The sequence below is a fragment of the Lampetra planeri genome, unplaced genomic scaffold (genome assembly GCF_965212315.1).
Source record: "Lampetra planeri unplaced genomic scaffold, kcLamPlan1.2.h2 scaffold_137, whole genome shotgun sequence".
Lineage (NCBI taxonomy): Eukaryota > Metazoa > Chordata > Hyperoartia > Petromyzontiformes > Petromyzontidae > Lampetra > Lampetra planeri.
Window position 1 is genome coordinate 62,252 of NW_027614088.1, and position 17,749 is coordinate 80,000.

The following is a 17,749-nucleotide window of genomic DNA, read 5'->3' on the forward strand; positions in this document are numbered from 1 at the left end:
GAGGCGAGAATCTTTGCCGCCACCAGGGAGTGTCCTTAACTCTTCGTGCTTTACAGCCACACGGCAACATTTATAATTGTTTATCAATGGTGATGGGCCTTGGCTCTGTAGCCCACGAGTGTGAACACGGAGGTTGTGTTTATCGTTGTCAAGGCTCGGCAGGTGCTGGTGGTGGTGAATGTGAAACGCAAGCTGACGCACAGAGCAAGCAGCCGCACTGCTGTACAACACCAAACCAGGGAGTGTCAATGACTCTTGTATTTCCCACACAGCAACTTTATTGATCAATGGCAATGAGCCTTGGCTGTAGAGGCACGCGTGAGCATCATGGAGGTTGTGTTTTATTATTGTCAAGGCTGAGCGGATGATGGTGGTGGTGGTGGTGGGGAATCAGACATGCTGGCATCCGTTCCTGCCACCCCCAACTCTGAGAGAGATGTCTGGGCGAGTTCTCAACCCAGGTAACCGTGCGAGTCTCCGGCCCGATCCTCGGCCTTACCAAACGAGCGATGTGGATGTTCTACTTGAGGTTAAACGCCTTTGCCATTGGCATTATCAACGACTGCTTCAGGCTTTGCGTTCGTGTCGGAGTTGGGGGGGGGGGGGTCCTGACGTTTTATCTTCCAGAATCCTTCGCGTCTCCTGCGTCCTCGCGACGCCGGCAAAGAGGGGGAAGAGAGATCATCAGTGAATCCAGGCAGTCGCAAGATCCCCAAGTCCCATTTACACAGACGTCTCTCTCGGTTCGAACTCCACGCAAACCCTCTCGTGCGTCCTGTAAAGGAAGTGGGAATATCAGGGCTTCGTCGGGAGAATCCAGGCAGTTTCCATGGAACCTGGTAACAGCGCAACGCTTTTGCCACCTGTTCAAGTTTGTTTTCATTACAGACGTTGCTTCTGCGTTCAAATTTCTGCTGGGGGTGGGTTGGGGGGTGGGTGTCCTAACCGTTTATCTTCCAGAATCCTCTCCCCGGTCTACTCTCGCTCAAACGTCAAACATCTCGGTACAGCTCCAAAGCAAGGAAGCCCCAACGGGGCAGAGATCCCAGGCAGTGATGGGACAGGGAGCCAAGTCTGCGTCTCGATGTCTCGGTTCAACTCCACTCGGCTTCGTGTCGCGCTAGCGGAGTGGAGGGCGTGCAGATGTCTGGGGCGTCGTCGGGAGAATCCAGGCCGTTAACGGGACACCTGGTAAAGTTGAAACGCCATTGGCATTGTCAACGACTGCTTCAGGCTTTGCGTTCGTATCGGAGTTGCGGGGGGGGGGTCCTGACGTTTTATCTTCCAGAATCCCTTGCGTCTCCTGCGTCCTCGCGACGCCGGCAAAGAGGGGGAAGAGAGATCATCGGTGAATCCAGGCAGTCGCAAGATCCCCAAGTCCCATTTACACAGACGTCTCTCTCGGTTCGAACTCCACGCAAACCCTCTCGTGTCTCCATCATCGCCTTGTGTATGATTGTAGTGGTGGAGTTGATTGTGGTGGTGGTGATCAGGAGTGGATTTTGGAGCGAGGATCAGGAGTGGAGTTTGGAGTGAGGATCTGGAGTGGAGTTTGGAGTGGAGTTTGGAGTGAAGATCAGGAGTGGAGTTTGAAGTGAGGATCAGGAGTGGAGTTTGGAGCGAAGATCAGGAGTGGAGTTTGGAGCGAGGATCTGGAGTGGAGTTTGGAGCGAGGATCTGGAGTGGAGTTTGGAGCGAGGATCTGGAGTGGAGTTTGGAGCGAGGATCTGGAGTTGAGTTTGGAGGGAGGATCAGGAGTGGAGTTTGGAGCGAGGATCTGGAGTGGAGTTTGGAGCGAGGATCAGGAGTGGAGTTTGGAGCGAGGATCTGGAGTGGAGTTTGGAGCGATGATCAGGAGTGGAGTTTGGAGCGAGGATCAGGAGTGGAGTTTGGAGCGAGGATCAGGAGTGGAGTTTGGAGCGAAGATCAGGAGTGGAGTTTGGAGCGAGGATCTGGAGTGGAGTTTGGAGCGAGGATCTGGAGTTGAGTTTGGAGCGAGGATCTGGAGTTTGGAGCGAGGATCAGGATCTGGAGTGGAGTCTGGAGCAAAGTGCCAGCAGACCAGAATCATCAACGACTACTTCAGGCTTTGCGTTCGTATCGGAGGTGGGGGGGGGGGGTCCTGACGTTTTATCTTCCAGAATTCCTCGCGTCTCCTGCGTTCTCGCGACGTCGGCAAAGAAGAGATCATCGGTGAATCCAGGCAGTCTCAAGATCCCCAAGTCCGATTTACACAGACGTCTCTCTCGGTTCGAACTCCACGCAAACCCTCTCGTGCGTCCCGTGAAGGAAGTGGGAATGTTTGGGGCTTCGTCGGGAGAATCCAGGCAGTTTCCATGGAACCTGGTAACAGCGCAACTCTTTTGCCACCTGTTCAAGTTTGTTTTCACTGCAGACGTTGCTACTGCGTTCGCATCGCAGCTGGGGGTGGGTTGGGGGGGGGTGTCCTAACGTTCTGTCTTCCAGAATCCTCTCCCCGGTCTACTCTCGCTCAAACGTCAAACATCTCGGTACAGCTCCAAAGCAAGGAAGCCCCAACGGGGCAGAGATCCCAGGCAGTGACGGGACAGGGAGCCAGGTCTGCGTCTCGATGTCTCAGTTCAACTCCACGCAACTTCCTCAGTGCAACTCCACACGGTCTCTGTGCGACTCAACGCAACCTTGATGCAACTCCCAACAACGTCCATCAACGTCCGTCAGGGAGTGTCAATGTCTCTCGCTACCCACAGCAGCAGCAGCAGCACCATTATTACTATGAACTGGTCATGTGCAGTGCTGCTAGGTAGCCACGAGTGTGAACACGGAGGTTGTGTTTATCGTTGTCAAGGCAGAGCTGATGATGGTGGTGGTGGTGATGGGCGGAATGGGAGATACGCAACCCCCTGCCGCTGTTACAACCCAGTCCTGGACAGGAGGGGCCAGAGACACCCAACAGCGTCCATCAGGGAGTGTCAACGTCTCTTGCTACCCACAGCAGCAGCAACAGCAGCAACATTATTTATGATCAATGGCAATGAGCCGTGCTCTGTAGCCACGCGTGAGCATCATGGAGGTTGTGTTTTATTATTGTCAAGGCTGAGCGGATGGTGATGGTGATGGGGAATCAGACACGCTGGCATCCGTTCCTGCCACCCCCAACTCTGAGAGAGATGTCTGGGCGAGTTCTCAACCCAGGTAACCGTGCGAGTCTCCGGCCCGATCCTCGGCCTTGCTCACCAAACGAGCGATGTGGATGTTAACTTGAGGTTTGTTGACGTTTTGTTTATCGTAATTGGCCACGCGGGGAAAAGTTGTCGACAGGACTTGGACAGTTTTAAACGAGGCAAAACTTGAAACCTTTATTAGCAAATGACCACAGCGTGAAGTTTACGTAATGCGACCTGAAGATTGAAATCGGTGTTCTCTTACGGCCGTCCTGAATATTTCCCCAAGCCAGCAAAGGGCGTTGATGGTGACATTGCTAGCAAGCGGCGTGCAGTGTTGGCCGTTGTGGGTCTGGGGTGGGGGAGGGGGGAGGGGCTCCTAACGTTCTATGTTACAGGACCCCAGCAGTTGTGCCTAGCGCAGACGTCTCGTTCAACTCCACGCAACTTCCTCAGTGCAACTCCACACGGTCTCGCTGCAACTCCAGGCAACTCAGTTCAACTCCACGTAGCCTCAGAACAATTTAATTCAACCTTGCTCCAACTTCACACGTTCTCTGTGCAACTCCACGTTACCTCGCTGCAACTCTACGTAACCTCAGAACGCCTTCACGCAACCTTGCTCCAACTCCTCGCAACTTGAGTGCAACTCCACGCGTTCTCTGTGCAACTCCCAAGCAACCTCGCGACATCGTACAAGGGGGGAGAGCAACAGGGAAGGAAGCGCAAATTGCTCCTCTATCATCGGCCATTCCAGGCGGTTAACGGGACCCGGTAACACCGTCAACATTTTGACGTTCACATTTGCCTCGCTGCTACTGCTGCTACAGGCCTTGTGTTTGTATCAGGGGGAGTGGGGGGGCGGTCTCTAACGTTCTGTCTTCCAGAATCCTCTCCCCGGTCTCTACTCTCGCTCAAACGTCAAACATCTCGGTACAGCTCCAAAGCAAGGAAGCCCCAACGTGGCAGAGATCCCAGGCAGTGACGGGACAGGGAGCCAGGTCTGCGTCTCGATGTCTCGGTTCAACTCCACGCAACTTAGTGCAACTCCACACGGTCTCTGTGCGACTCAACGCAACCTTGATGCAACTCCCAACAACGTCCATCATCGTCCGTCAGGGAGTGTCAATGTCTCTCGCTACCCACAGCAGCAGAAACATACTAATATACTAATAGGGTTTTTCCCCTTTTTTCTGGCAACAAAACTGACACCTTTTGCAAGGAATCATGTCTACATTAACCACAATACCTGCAGTCAAATGCAAACAAAAAACAACACTCTGGTAATTTGACTGCAGGTATTGTGGTTAATGTAGACATGATTCCTTGCAAAAGGTGTCAGTTTTGTTGCCAGAAAAAAGGGGAAAAACCCTATTAGTATATTTTGGTACTGGCAAAAGAGGTCCCAGGAAGCAGAAACATTATTACTATGAACTGGTCATGAGCAGTGCTGCTAGGTAGCCACGAGTGTGAACACGGAGGTTGTGTTTATCGTTGTCAAGGCTGAGCGGATGGTGGTGGTGGTGGTGATAGGGAATCAGACACGCTGGCATCCGTTCCTGCCACCCCCAACTTTGAGAGAGATGTCTGGGCGAGTTCTCAACCCAGGTAACCGTGCGAGTCTCCGGCCCAATCCTCGGCCTTGCTCACCAAACGAGCGATGTGGATGTTTTACTTGAGCACCAAAGGGACATTAAACTCTCCCAAGCACAGCTGTCAGCAGTGGCAGTGCTTGTTTGCCAACAAGGACATTCAATTGATTTTGATAACGTTGAAGTGTTTTGCGGAACTAATTATTGCTGGCCAAGGTTAGAGAATACATTTTAATTGAGAATAATTCAAATAATTTAAATCGCTATGATGGCTACAGACTCGGCACAGCCTGGAAGCGTCTTAAATCTCGACTTAAAGCTTTAGTGGCTGCAGGAATTCATTCTCTTTGGGTTTTTCGGCAAAGTCGCGTGACTTTACCGAATGTATTAAGTAATACACAACACACATTGCAATGCCTTAGAGGTGAGTCACATGCTAAGTGGCTGATTACTGATCTATTACTTAGTTGCATAGACCCCCACCACCGCCTCTGATCTCGAATCCTGAAGGGGTTCAACAACGATGATGTGTCTCACGTTCTGTCTTCCAGAATCCTCTCCCTGGTCTTCTCTCACCGAACATCTCGGTACAGCTCCAACTAAAGGAAGCCCCAACGGGGCAGAGATCCCAGGCAGTGACAGGAAGGGGAGCCCCACCAGTCCTGCGTCATGACGTCTCTCTCGGTTTCAACTCGGGGGGGGGGGGGGGACACCCTTTGGCGTCGGTCGTGCACGGAACAGCGGAGGGGTGAAGGGTCGTGAGGACGTCTGGGGTGTCTCCAGGCAGTTTCCATGGAACCTGGTAACAGCGTGACTCCTTTGCCCACCCGTTCAAGTTTGTTTTTGCTGCAGATGTTGCTACTGCGTTCGCATCGCAGCTGGGAGTGGGTTGGTGGGGGGTGGGTGTCCTAACGTTGTCTTCCAGAATCCTCTCCCCGGTCTCTACTCTCGCTCAAACGTCAAACATCTCGGTACAGCTCCAAAGCAAGGAAGCCCCAACGGGGCAGAGATCCCAGGCAGTGACGGGACGGAGCCAGGTCTGCGTCTCGATGTCTCGGTTCAACTCCACGCGGCTTCGTGTTGCGCAAGCGGAGTGGAGGGCGTGCAGATGTCTGGGGCGTCGTCGGGAGAATCCAGGCCGTTAACGGGACACCTGGTAAAGTTGAAACGCCGTTGCCATTGGCATTGTCAACGACTGCTTCAGGCTTTGCGTTCGTATCGGAGTTGCGGGGGGGGGTCCTGACGTTTTATCTTCCAGAATCCCTTGCGTCTCCTGCGTCCTCGCAGGAGACGCAAGGGAATCAGACACGCTGGCATCCGTTCCTGCCACCCCCAACTTTGAGAGAGATGTCTGGGCGAGTTCTCAACCCAGGTAACCGTGCGAGTCTCCGGCCCGATCCTCGGCCTTGCTCACCAAACGAGCGATGTGGATGTTCTACTTGAGGTTAAACGCCGTTGCCATTGGCATTGTCAATGACTACTTAAGGCTTTGCGTTCGTGTTGGGGGGGGGGGGGGGGTCCTGACGTTTTATCTTCCAGACTCCCTCGCGTCTCCTGCGTCCTCGCGACGACAGCAAAGAGGGGGAAGAGAGATCATCGGTGAATCCAGGCAGTCGCAAGATCCCCAAGTCCCATTTACACAGACGTCTCTCTCGGTTCGAACTCCACGCAAACCCTCTCGTGCGTCCCGTGAAGGAAGTGCGAATGTCTGGGGCTTCGTCGGGAGAATCCAGGCAGTTTCCATGGAACCTGGTAACAGCGCAACTCTTTTGCCACCTGTTCAAGTTTGTTTTCATTACAGACGTTGCTTCTGCATTCGAATTTCTGCTGGGGGTGGGTTGGGGGGTGGGTGTCCTAACGGTTTATCTTCCAGAATCCCTCGCGTCTCCTGCCGTCAAAGAGGGGGAAGAGAGATCATCGGTGAATCCAGGCAGTCGCAAGATCCCCAAGTCCCATTTACACAGACGTCTCTCTCGGTTCAAACTCCACGCAAACCCTCTCGTGCGTCCCGTGAAGGTGTCTGGGCTTCGTCGCGGAGAATTCGGGCTGGTTTCCGTGGCACCTGGTAACAGCGCGACTCTTTTGCCCAAGTTTGTTTTCACTGCAGATGTTGCTACTGCGTTCGCATCGCAGCTGGGGGTGGGTTTGGGGGGGGGGGGTGTCCTAACGGTTTATCTTCCAGAAACCTCTCCCCGGTCTACTCTGGCTCAAACATCTCGGTACAGCTCCAAAGCAAGGAAGCCCCAACGGGGCAGAGATCCCAGGCAGTGATGGGACAGGGAGCCAGGTCTGCGTCTCGATGTCTCGGTTCAACTCCACGCGGCTTCGTGTTGCGCAAGCGGAGTGGAGGGCGTGCAGATGTCTGGGGCGTCGTCGTCGGGAGAATCCAGGCCGTTAACGGGACACCTGGTAAAGTTGAAACGCCGTTGCCATTGGCGTCGTCAACGACTGCTTCAGGCTTTGCGTTCGCCTTCCTTAGTCGTAATGAGCCTAATGAGGTCATCACGTGATTTTACCGAAATATCTACGCGAGTTCTGAGCGAAAGAAGCAATACAATTGTACTTTACATTGCCGTGGTGAGGCCTAGTCCCGTGCAAAGCCCGCGGCCTTGCCTAGATTGCCCAACCGGGGGAGGTGGCACGTTGCCAGGCTGGGGGCTGGGCCGCTCCCCCCACCCACGCTGCAATAACACTGGTCGACACACTTTGTCTGGCATAAGTTATTCCAACGGGTTTAAGGTAATTTTGGGGGTGCTGATTCCAAATCTGGCATCAGTTTTTGTCTATCACATCAGGTTTTTGAGATATCAAATATTGCATTTTCAATAAAAACTGCGGAAGAAAAATATTAAATAGATGTGGATATCTACATAAAATTATATTAACAGGTCCCTGCGGGGTGGGCTGGTAGGAACGAATAACCAAAAAATATAAACATAATGTATTATTACACTTGTTTAGCCAGGAAAGCCTCACTGAGTGTAAAGGTTTTTGTAGGGTCCTGCCAAGTGTTTGCAGTAGGGGGCGATGTTGATACACCTAATCGGACGATACGAAGGGAGAGTTTGAGGCCTAGTTCTAGGCTTTAGGCCTAGCTGTAGGCTTTAGGCCGCTGTGAGTTAATATTTAATTTAAATGTTTTAATTATTAATGTAAAAGCTTTAAATGTAAATGTTTCTATTTAAAAACATCAGGGAATGTAACATTGTTAAACATTAACTCCCTTTCACACACGCGGGGGCACGATACGAAGGGAGAGTTTGAGGCCTAGTTCTAGGCTTTAGGCCTAGCTGTAGGCTTTAGGCTGCTGTGAGTTAGCTTTTAATTAAAACATTTAAGTTAAAAATTATCTCAGGGAATTATAAGGGAATGTTACACTTGTTTAGCCAGGAAAGCGTCACTGAGTCTAAAGGTTTTTGTAGGGTCCTGCCAAGTTTTAGCAGTAGGGGGCGATGTTGCTACACCTAATCGGACATCGGACGGACGGACGATATAATCTATTGTAGGCTGGTTCACTTCGTTCCTACCAGTATTAACACACTATCCTAAAAATACAGCACCGTATTTTAACACTAAAGCAGTCACTGACTCACAACAACTTGCAATCATAAGTGACTGAGTTAATTTTGGGTTAAATCAAAGAAAATGGGGTATGCCGATAGCATAAAAATGAGATGTGATAGAGCAAATCTGAGCAAATCAGATTTGGAATCGGCACCCTGAAATTAGTCTAAAACAGCTGCAAAAGTCCAGGCCAGAATTTTTTTTTGTTTGTTGACCAGTGTAATGCTTAGTGCTCTAATATTAATATCTACGGACTTTATAGCAGTAACTGCACGCATTGAGGTGGGGGGGGGGAGAAGATGACATAAGACTGAAGAATGAACCTTGGCGCTATGTGTATATTTTGTAAGCGTGTGTATATTTTGTAAGCGTTGTGTGTGTGTGTATATTTTGTAAGCATTGTTAACGCGAATGAAAATTTTGCGCGATGTGTGTGCGTTGCTAGGGGCAACTGGTGACATGGCAACGGAGCAAGTCAGCTGGCGTCTCCATCTCCTCGCACCGCTCCACACGAACGCACACACCCACTAAACACACCCGCACGCACACTAAACACACCCGCACACTAAACACACACATGCACCCACGTAGGGTCTCGTGGGGGGGTCACCTGGTACCCTGGGTTTTTACCCGAGGGGCCCCTAGCGGGGATGTCCCACGGTTTCCCAGTGCCAGGAAATTGGCCTACCCCCCCCAGGCCAAATCGCATTGCGGCCCCCGTGAATTGGCTTAAAGTTGTATGGGTGTGACAAAGCTCGTCGGGCTAACCGCAATGAGACACGGCACAGGGACACGGGGCCTCGAGGGCAAACACTCTACGGGCAGCGCGTAAGAGGAGGTGGGGAAAGAACTTCCTGGACCCACTGCAGATGCGTATTCTGCGGGACGGCCACCCCGATCAAACCGGTTGACAATGGATCGAAGCGTAATGGGAAGAGAACGCTCCGGGTAGGGGTGGGGGCATCGGTTTAAAATCGAAAGGTAGGCGCCCGATTGGCTGTGCAGGATAATACCACGTGACCCTGGATCTTTGGATTCCGAGGGCATAAAACAGAGGTCGCAATCGGGTACCCGATACCCGTACCCTACCTGATACCTGGCCGGGTACGGGTGCCCGTTTGCGACCCTGGTGCGGCCGGGTACGGGTAGGCCGCGAGTCACTGGTGAGTCACCGTTTGTCACTCATTTCCCAACGTCTTGTCTCTTCTCACAATTCAAGTTCCTAGAATGAACCCACCCGCGCCTGCAACGTGGCTTCATCCCAGAGGTCGCAATCGGGTACCCGATACCCGTACCCTACCCGATACCCGGCCGGGTACAGGTAGCCGGGTAGCAGGTAGGGTATGTGTAAGGAATCAAAACCCGTTTGCGACCTCTGGATCATGGTCACTCCGACTCCCACAGCGTCGGTGCGACACCGTGAGTGCGTCTGCGAGACGACAAGTAGAGTGGGGGACGAAAGAGGAACAGGCTAGGCGCTGCTCGTAGAATATTTACTCCGGGCCACACACACGGGGCTTTCTTTAGACGCGCCATTAATAAACTTACGTTCAGAAGATCGGTGTCGTGTGATTTCTGTGTGTGTGTGTGGGTTAACTTTGGCGTGGTGTCTGTGATTTCTAAGTGGAGTGACTGCGTGCGGGGGGGGGGGGTGATAGAGCGCACGGGGCTGGTGTGCGCGTAGATTACCATCTATACGACTGCGACGGCTTGCGAGTGATTGAGCGTGTGCATGAGGCGCGTTTACTGCAGCACACAGAGCCGGCGACACTTGTGCTTGTTTGCACAGCGCGCTTTAAGCGGCGCGTTTACACACAAGATCCTGCCGCAGGTCATCTTTTCGTGTAGCATCAGTAGTGGTGGGGTAGGGGTGCGTATTCATACAGCCCTGTCCCAGCCGCCCCCCTTCCCGCTAGCATTAGCATCTCTTTGGCACGGCGGATTGAGGCCGGGTCCACAGGAGGGTAGGGGTGCGTGTCCATACGGCGATTTTGTGTGCAACGAGTGCCTGCACGCAGCCACCTCCGCATTGGTGGTGGTGGTGTACGTGGGGAGTGTGTGGGATAACTCTGGGTGCTGGTGAGCAGAGGTCGCAACCGGGTACCTGATACACGTTTTAAACACCAAGTGGTCGGTGGGGGGGGGGGGGTGTAGTGGTCAGCTCACGTTTTAAACACCTGGGGGGGGGAGCTGTAGTGGTCAGCTCACGTTTTAAACACCTGGGGGGGGGGGTGCTGTAGTGGTCAACTCACGTTTTAAACACCGAGCGGTCTGGGGGGGGGGGGTGCTGTAGTGGTCAGCTCACGTTTTAAACACCGAGCGGTCTGGGGGGGGGGGGGGGGGAGCTGTCGTGGTCAGCTCACGTTTTAAACACCAAGCGGTCTGGGGGGGGGGGGGAGCTGTAGTGGTCAGCTCGCGTTTTAAACACCTGGGGGGGGGGGGGGAGCTGTAGTGGTCAGCTCACGTTTTAAACACAGAGTGGTCTGGGGGGGGGGGGGAGCTGTAGTGGTCAGCTCGCGTTTTAAACACGGGGGGGGGGGGGGGGAGCTGTAGTGGTCAGCTCACATTTTAAACATCGAGCGGTCTGGGGGGGGGGGGGTGCTGTAGTGGTCAACTCACTGTTTAAACTCGCCTGGTTGGCTTAGAGGCTGAGGCGGCGAAGGCCACCCCCCACCAACCGGCAGCACGCCAGCGTACGCTCGCATTACAGTTGTAGAGTTAAAAAAATGAAAGCGAAATGGATTGCGGACATTCTAAGATGCACGTTTATTTGAATCACCAAACACGAAACCCAACACACACACGCAGATAGACAGACAGAGAGAGGGACAGAGAGAGCGAGAGAGACAGAGACTCAGGGAGAGACAGTAAGAGACACAGAGACAGAGACACAGAGAGACAGACAGAGAGAGGGACTGAGAGAAACTGAGACACACAGAGACACAGAGAGAGACAGACACAGAAAGACAGACAGAGACACACACACAGAGAGAAACTGAGAGACAAAGATGTCTCGGTATACAGATCTGGTCTAGAGTCGCGGGGGAGACCTGGGATCTAGACGTAGTGGGACAGGCCTCTAGCCTAGAGCAGGAAGGGGAAGATAGCGACACAGAGAGAGACAGAGAGACACACAGAGAGACACAGAGAGAGACCTGGGGTCTAGACGTAGTGGGAGACCTGGGGTCTAGACGTAGTGGGAGAGGCCTCTGGCCTAGAGCAGGAAGGGGAGGATGGAGACACAGAGAGACACAGAGAGACAGAGACACAGAGGGAGACAGAGACACAGAGGGAGACCTGGTCTAGACATAGAGGGAGAGGCCTCTGGCCTAGAGCGGGAAGGGGAGGATGGAGACACAGAGAGACAGACAGAGACACAGAGAGACTCACAGAGACACAGAGAGACTCACAGAGACAGACAGAGAGACAGAGACACAGGGGGAGACCTGGGGTCTAGACGTAGCGGGAGACCTGGGGTCTAGACGTAGTGGGAGAGGCCTCTGGCCTAGAGCAGGAAGGGGATGATGGAGACACAGAGAGACACACAGAGACACAGAGAGAGAGACACAGGGGGAGACCTGGGGTCTAGACATAGCGGGAGACCTGGGGTCTAGACGTAGTGGGAGAGGCCTCTGGCCTAGAGCAGGAAGGGGATGATGGAGACACACAGACACAGAGAGAGAGACACAGGGGGAGACCTGGGGTCTAGACACAGGGGGAGACCTGGGGTCTAGACGTAGTGGGGGAGGCCTCTGGCCTAGAGCAGGAAGGGGATGATGGAGACACACAGAGACACAGAGAGAGAGACACAGGGGGAGACCTGGGGTCTAGACGTAGCGGGAGACCTGGGGTCTAGACGTAGTGGGGGAGGCCTCTGGCCTAGAGCAGGAAGGGGAGGATGGAGACAGAGAGACACAGAGAGACTCACAGAGAGAGTCACAGAGAGAGTCACAGAGACAGACAGAGAGACAGAGACACAGAGGGAGACCTGGTCTAGACGTAATGGGAGACCTGGGGTCTAGACGTAGTGGGTGGGAGACCTGGGGTCTAGACATAATGGGAGACCTGGTCTAGACGTAGCGGGAGACCTGGTCTAGACGTAGTGGGTGGGAGACCTGGGGTCTAGACATAATGGGAGACCTGGTCTAGACGTAGCGGGAGACCTGGTCTAGACGTAGTGGGTGGGAGACCTGGGGTCTAGACATAATGGGAGACCTGGTCTAGACGTAGCGGGAGACCTGGTCTAGACGTAGTGGGTGGGAGACCTGGGGTCTAGACATAATGGGAGACCTGGTCTAGACGTAGTGGGAGACCTGGTCTAGACGTAGCGGGAGAGGCCTCTGGCCTAGAGCAGGAAGGGCAGGATGGCGGTTCGCACACGTGGGTACTGTGGGCTGAAGTCGCGTTTGTAGCTGCGGTGTTTGCCGAGTGCCCACACCGACATTTGCAGGAAGCCGACGAGGGTGAAGAGAGCTCCTGGTGGGAGACAATTTAACATCATCATCAGCAGAAGCAGCAGGATCAATAACATCATCATCATCTACTAATAGGGGTTTTTTCACCTTTTTTCTGGCAACAGAACTGACACCTTTTGCAAGGAATCATGTTCACATTAACCACAATACTTGCAGTCAAATGCAAACAAAAAAACACAACTCTGATAATTGATGCATTGTCCTTGAAACTGATTGGTCCACACCAGAGACAGCTTTCTTTAGAGCCTAGTCTCATATTGGCGTTCGACCAGATGACGCCAAAAGGCGCACAGTTCAAAGACAACGCACCACCAGAGTGATGAGAGCTCGGGGTATGAGCAGCTACTTCATGGGACCTCCTTTGCCAGTATCAACATCTACTAATCGGGTTTTTCCCCTTTTTTCTGGCAAGGAATCATCATCAGCAGCAGCAGCAGCAGGATCAATAAACATCATCAATCAATAACATAATCAGAAACATCAATAACATCATCATCAGTAGCATCATCATCAGCAGCAGGAACATCAACATCATCATCAGCAACATCATCGGCGTGGTCGTCAACATCTCCCCCAGCCACCGTGATGATGGATGAGTGATGGATCACCTGTAGACCAGGCGAGGTAGTCGACATCTCCCAGGGTCTAGGATCGAACCCACGACCTCCTGCGTACCAGGCGAGGTAGTCAACATCTCTCAGGGTCTAGGATCGAACCCACGACCTCCTGCGTACCAGGCGAGGTAGTCAACATCTCCCTAGGCATCATGGCTAGAGCCATTGTCAGGGACCAGGGATTGAACCCACGACCTCCTGCGTACCAAGCGAGGTAGTCAACATCTCCCAGGGTCTAGGATCGAACCCACGACCTCCTGCGTACCAGACGAGGTAGTCAACATCTCTCAGAAACTAGGAGCGAACCCACGACCTCCTGCGTACCAGGCGAGGTAGTCAACATCTCCCTAGGCATCATGGCTACAGCCATTGTCAGGGACCAGGGATTGAACCCACGACCTCCTGCGTACCAGGCGAGGTAGTCAACATCTCCCAGGGTCTAGGATCGAACCCACGACCTCCTGCGTACCAGACGAGGTAGTCAACATCTCTCAGAAACTAGGAGCGAACCCACGACCTCCTGCGTACCAGGCGAGGTAGTCAACATCTCCCTAGGCATCATGGCTACAGCCATTGTCAGGGACCAGGGATTGAACCCACGACCTCCTGCGTACCAGGCGAGGTAGTCAACATCTCCCCATAGCCACCGTGGCTACAAGGTCCAGAGATCGAACCCACGACCTCCTGTAGACCAGGCGAGGTAGTCAACATCTCCCCATAGCCACCGTGGCTACGGGAATAGTCAGGGACCAGGGATTGGAGCTCTCACCTGCTAGGGTCTGGGTCATGATGGTGAAGCTGAGCCAGGCCCCAACCTGGACACAGCAGCAAGGACACAGAGAGGAACGGAATCAGCTGGATGTGCCCTGGCCAACAGCACTTGCCCCAACAGTCTGTGACAGGCTATGCCGAGGGGAGGGAGCTTTGTCTGTGTGCGTGTGGGTGGGTGGGTGAGTGGGTGGATTGGTGGGTGAGTGGGTGAGTGAGTGGGTGGGTGGGTGAATGGGTAGGTGGGTGAGTGATTGGGTGGATGAGTGAGTTTGAGTGGGTGGGTGGGTGAATGAGTGAGTGGGTGGGTGAGTGGGTGAGTGGGTGAGTGGGTGGGTGGGTGAGTGGGTGGGTGGGTGAGTGGGTGAGTGGGTGGGTGAGTTGGTGGGTGAGTGGGTGAGTGAGTGGGTGAGTGGGTGGGTGAGTGGGTGGGTGGGTGAGTGAGTGGATGGGTGAGTGGGTGAGTGAGTGGGTGGGTGAGTGAGTGGGTGGGCGAGTGATTGGGTGGATGGGTGAGTTTGGGTGGATGGGTAAGTGAGTGAGTGGGTGAGTGGGTGGGTGAGTGAGTGGGTGGGTGGGTGAGTGAGTGAGTGAGTGGGTGGGTGGGTGGGTGAGTGGGTGAGTGGGTGAGTGGGTGGGTGGGTGGGTGGATGGGTGAGTGGGTGGGTGAGTGGGTGGGTGGGTGAGTGGGTGGGTGGGTGAGTGAGTGGATGGGTGAGTGGGTGGGTGAGTGAGTGGGTGGGCGAGTGATTGGGTGGATGGGTGAGTTTGGGTGGATGGGTAAGTGAGTGAGTGGGTGAGTGGGTGGGTGGGTGAGTGGGTGAGTGGGTGGGGTGAGTGAGTGGGTGGGTGGGTGAGTGAGTGAGTGAGTGAGTGAGTGGGTGGGTGGGTGGGTGGGTGGGTGAGTGGGTGAGTGGGTGGGTGGGTGGGTGAGTGGGTGAGTGAGTGGGTGGGTGGGTAGGTGGGTGAGTGGGTGAGTGAGTGAGTGAGTGGGTGGGTGGGTGGGTGGGTGAGTGAGTGAGTGAGTGGGTGGGTGGGTGGGTGGGTGAGTGGGTGGGTGGGTGGGTGGATGGGTGAGTGGGTGGGTGAGTGGGTGGGTGGGTGAGTGAGTGGGTGGGTGAGTGAGTGGGTGGGTGAGTGGGTGGGTGGATGGGTGAGTGGGTGGGTGAGTGGGTGGGTGGGTGAGTGGGTGGGTGGGTGAGTGAGTGGATGGGTGAGTGGGTGGGTGAGTGGGTGAGTGAGTGGGTGGGTGAGTGAGTGGGTGGGCGAGTGATTGGGTGGATGGGTGAGTTTGGGTGGATGGGTAAGTGAGTGAGTGGGTGAGTGGGTGGGTGGGTGAGTGGGTGAGTGGGTGAGTGAGTGGGTGGGTGGGTGGGTGAGTGAGTGAGTGGGTGGGTGGGTGGGTGAGTGAGTGAGTGGGTGGGTGGGTGAGTGGGTGAGTGGGTGGGTGGGTGGGTGGATGGGTGAGTGGGTGAGTGAGTGGGTGAGTGGGTGGGTGAGTGGGTGGCTGGGTGGGTGAGTGGGTGGGTGAGTGGGTGGGTGGGTGAGTGGGTGGGTGGGTGGGTGAGTGGGTGAGTGGGTGGGTGAGTGGGTGGGTGGGTGGGTGAGTGGGTGAGTGGGTGGGTGGGTGGGTGAGTGGGTGAGTGGGTGGGTGAGTGGGTGGGTGGGTGAGTGGGTGGGTGGGTGGGTGAGTGAGTTGGTGAGTGTGTCTGTGTGTGTGTGTCTGTGTGTGTGTGTGTCTGTGTTTGTGTGTGTCTGTGTGTCTGTGTGTGTGTGTGTGTCTGTGTGTGTGTGTGTCTGTGTGTGTTTATGTCTGTGTGTGTCTGTGTGTGTTTATGTCTGTGTGTGTGTCTGTGTGTGTCCACACCTCGTATGTGTAGTTGGGGCAGGACACGAGCTTGAACAGCCAGGTGAATGGATTCCTCGTGGGGTATGGGATCTTGCGAGCCTTAGATCCTGCGCCACACAGACAAAGGTCACCCGTGTAGCCTCTAACGGACTGTAGGGGCAAGTGCTGTTAGTAGTAGCAGCAGCAGTGTCTAAACACTCAAACTGACACACACTGACACACACACACTCACTTACACTCACTCACACTCACCCACCCACCCACTCACATTCACTCACCAACTCACTCACCCATCAACTAACACAAAGACAAAAGTCACCCGTGTAGCCACCACCATCATCACCACCACCACCATCACCACCATCACCACCATCACCACCACCATCATCATCACCACCATCACCACCACCATCATCATCATCACCATCACCACCACCACCACCATCACCTTCACCACCATCATCACCACCATCACCACCATCACCACCATCACCACCATCACCACCACCATCACCACCATCACCACCACCACCACCATCACCACCATCACTACCATCACCACCACCATCACCACCACCACCACCATCACCACCACCACCACCATCACCACCATCGCCACCATCACCGTGTCAAAGTCTCACCAGCCGGGCGGAGGTCTCTCAGTGCCAGGTGAATTGAGAAGTTTCCCAACTCGCAAATCTGTGAAGAGATACAGACAAAGATCACCCAGGTAGCCTTCAACAGGAGTGGGCACGGTCAAGTGCTGTTCATAGCACGCACCACGACGCTTGTGCCAGGCCAAGTGCACCTTGAGGCTACCACGTGAAGTGTCGAACGCCCGCTGGCAGGAGGTCACGGGGCAGACCCAGCAGGTGCCACGGGTCGACTGACCGAGATGACCGAGATGACTGGCTGATGCACCACCTAGTTTTGGTGGGGCTGATGGTAAGGCCCCACCTCTTAGTGGCACGCTCCAGTCTCAGCAGCAGCGTCTCCAACTCCTCTTCTGAATGAGCAGCTATTACCAAATCATCGGCATACATAACGTGGTTGACCAATAGGGAGCCATCCCTTGACCGCACCCGGGCATCGATCAGCCTCCCATTGTGTCTGTACCGGATGGAAATTCCCCCGGTACAGCTATTGAAGGCTTCACAAACTACGTGGTCGAAATAGATGTTATATAATGTGGGAGCCAGAGGACATCCCTGTCGCACCCCAAGGTGTACAGGGAAATGCTCCGACTCCCGGCCACGTAGTTTTACCCGGGCCCGCTCACCCTCATGAAGATCCTTCATGATCGTGAGCAGAGGGTCAGGGACTCCGAAAGCACGAAGAACAACCCAGAGCCCAGGCCTACTGATGGTATCATAGGCCTTGACCAGGTCAATAAAGCAGAGATGTAGGTCTTGTTGGAATTCCCTACACCTCTGCTGTAGCAGACGGACAGAAAACATGGCATCTGTGCAGGACCGCCCTTTCCTGAAACCGCATTGGGGCTCCGCAAGCCTCTCCTCAGCGTGCCTGGCAAGGCGATGTTGATGGTGGTGATGGTGGTGATGGTGGTAGTGATGGTGGTGGTGAAGGTGGTGGTGATGATGATGGTGGTGGTGATGGTGGTGGTGGTGATGGTGGTGGTGATGGTGGTGATGGTGGTGATGGTGGTGATGGTGGTGGTGGTGATGGTGATGGTGGTGGTGATGATGATGGTGGTGGTGATGGTGGTAATGGTGATGGTGGTGAT

At 54.3% G+C, this 17,749-nt stretch overlaps 1 protein-coding gene and 1 long non-coding RNA gene across 6 annotated transcripts in view; one reads left to right on the forward strand and one right to left on the reverse strand.

Annotated features, from left to right (window-relative positions):
* The first annotated feature begins 6,037 nt into the window (after window positions 1-6,037).
* Window positions 6,038-9,855, forward strand: LOC144739214 (uncharacterized). Its single transcript, XR_013589378.1, has 2 exons — window positions 6,038-7,144; window positions 8,745-9,855. It is a non-coding gene; the product is annotated as an uncharacterized LOC144739214 (long non-coding RNA).
* Window positions 9,856-11,046: 1,191 nt separating this feature from the next.
* The window catches only part of TECR (trans-2,3-enoyl-CoA reductase), a 53,669-nt gene continuing 46,966 nt past the window's right edge, over window positions 11,047-17,749 (reverse strand). Inside the window, exons 10-14 of one of the 5 annotated variants that reach the window (XR_013589382.1) lie at window positions 16,647-16,704; window positions 16,024-16,112; window positions 14,158-14,203; window positions 12,388-12,775; window positions 11,047-12,287 (exon numbers count right to left, since the gene is read on the reverse strand). Coding sequence is in view for 2 of the 5 variants with exons in the window: in XM_078622187.1 (XP_078478313.1) it covers window positions 12,645-12,775; window positions 14,158-14,203; window positions 16,024-16,112; window positions 16,647-16,704 (324 nt within the window). In the remaining 3 variants the exon portion in view is untranslated. Of the gene's footprint in view, window positions 12,776-14,157; window positions 14,204-16,023; window positions 16,113-16,646; window positions 16,705-17,749 lie in introns of all 5 variants that reach the window. The other 4 variants (XR_013589383.1, XR_013589381.1, XM_078622187.1 and 1 more) reach the window with 4 other exon arrangements.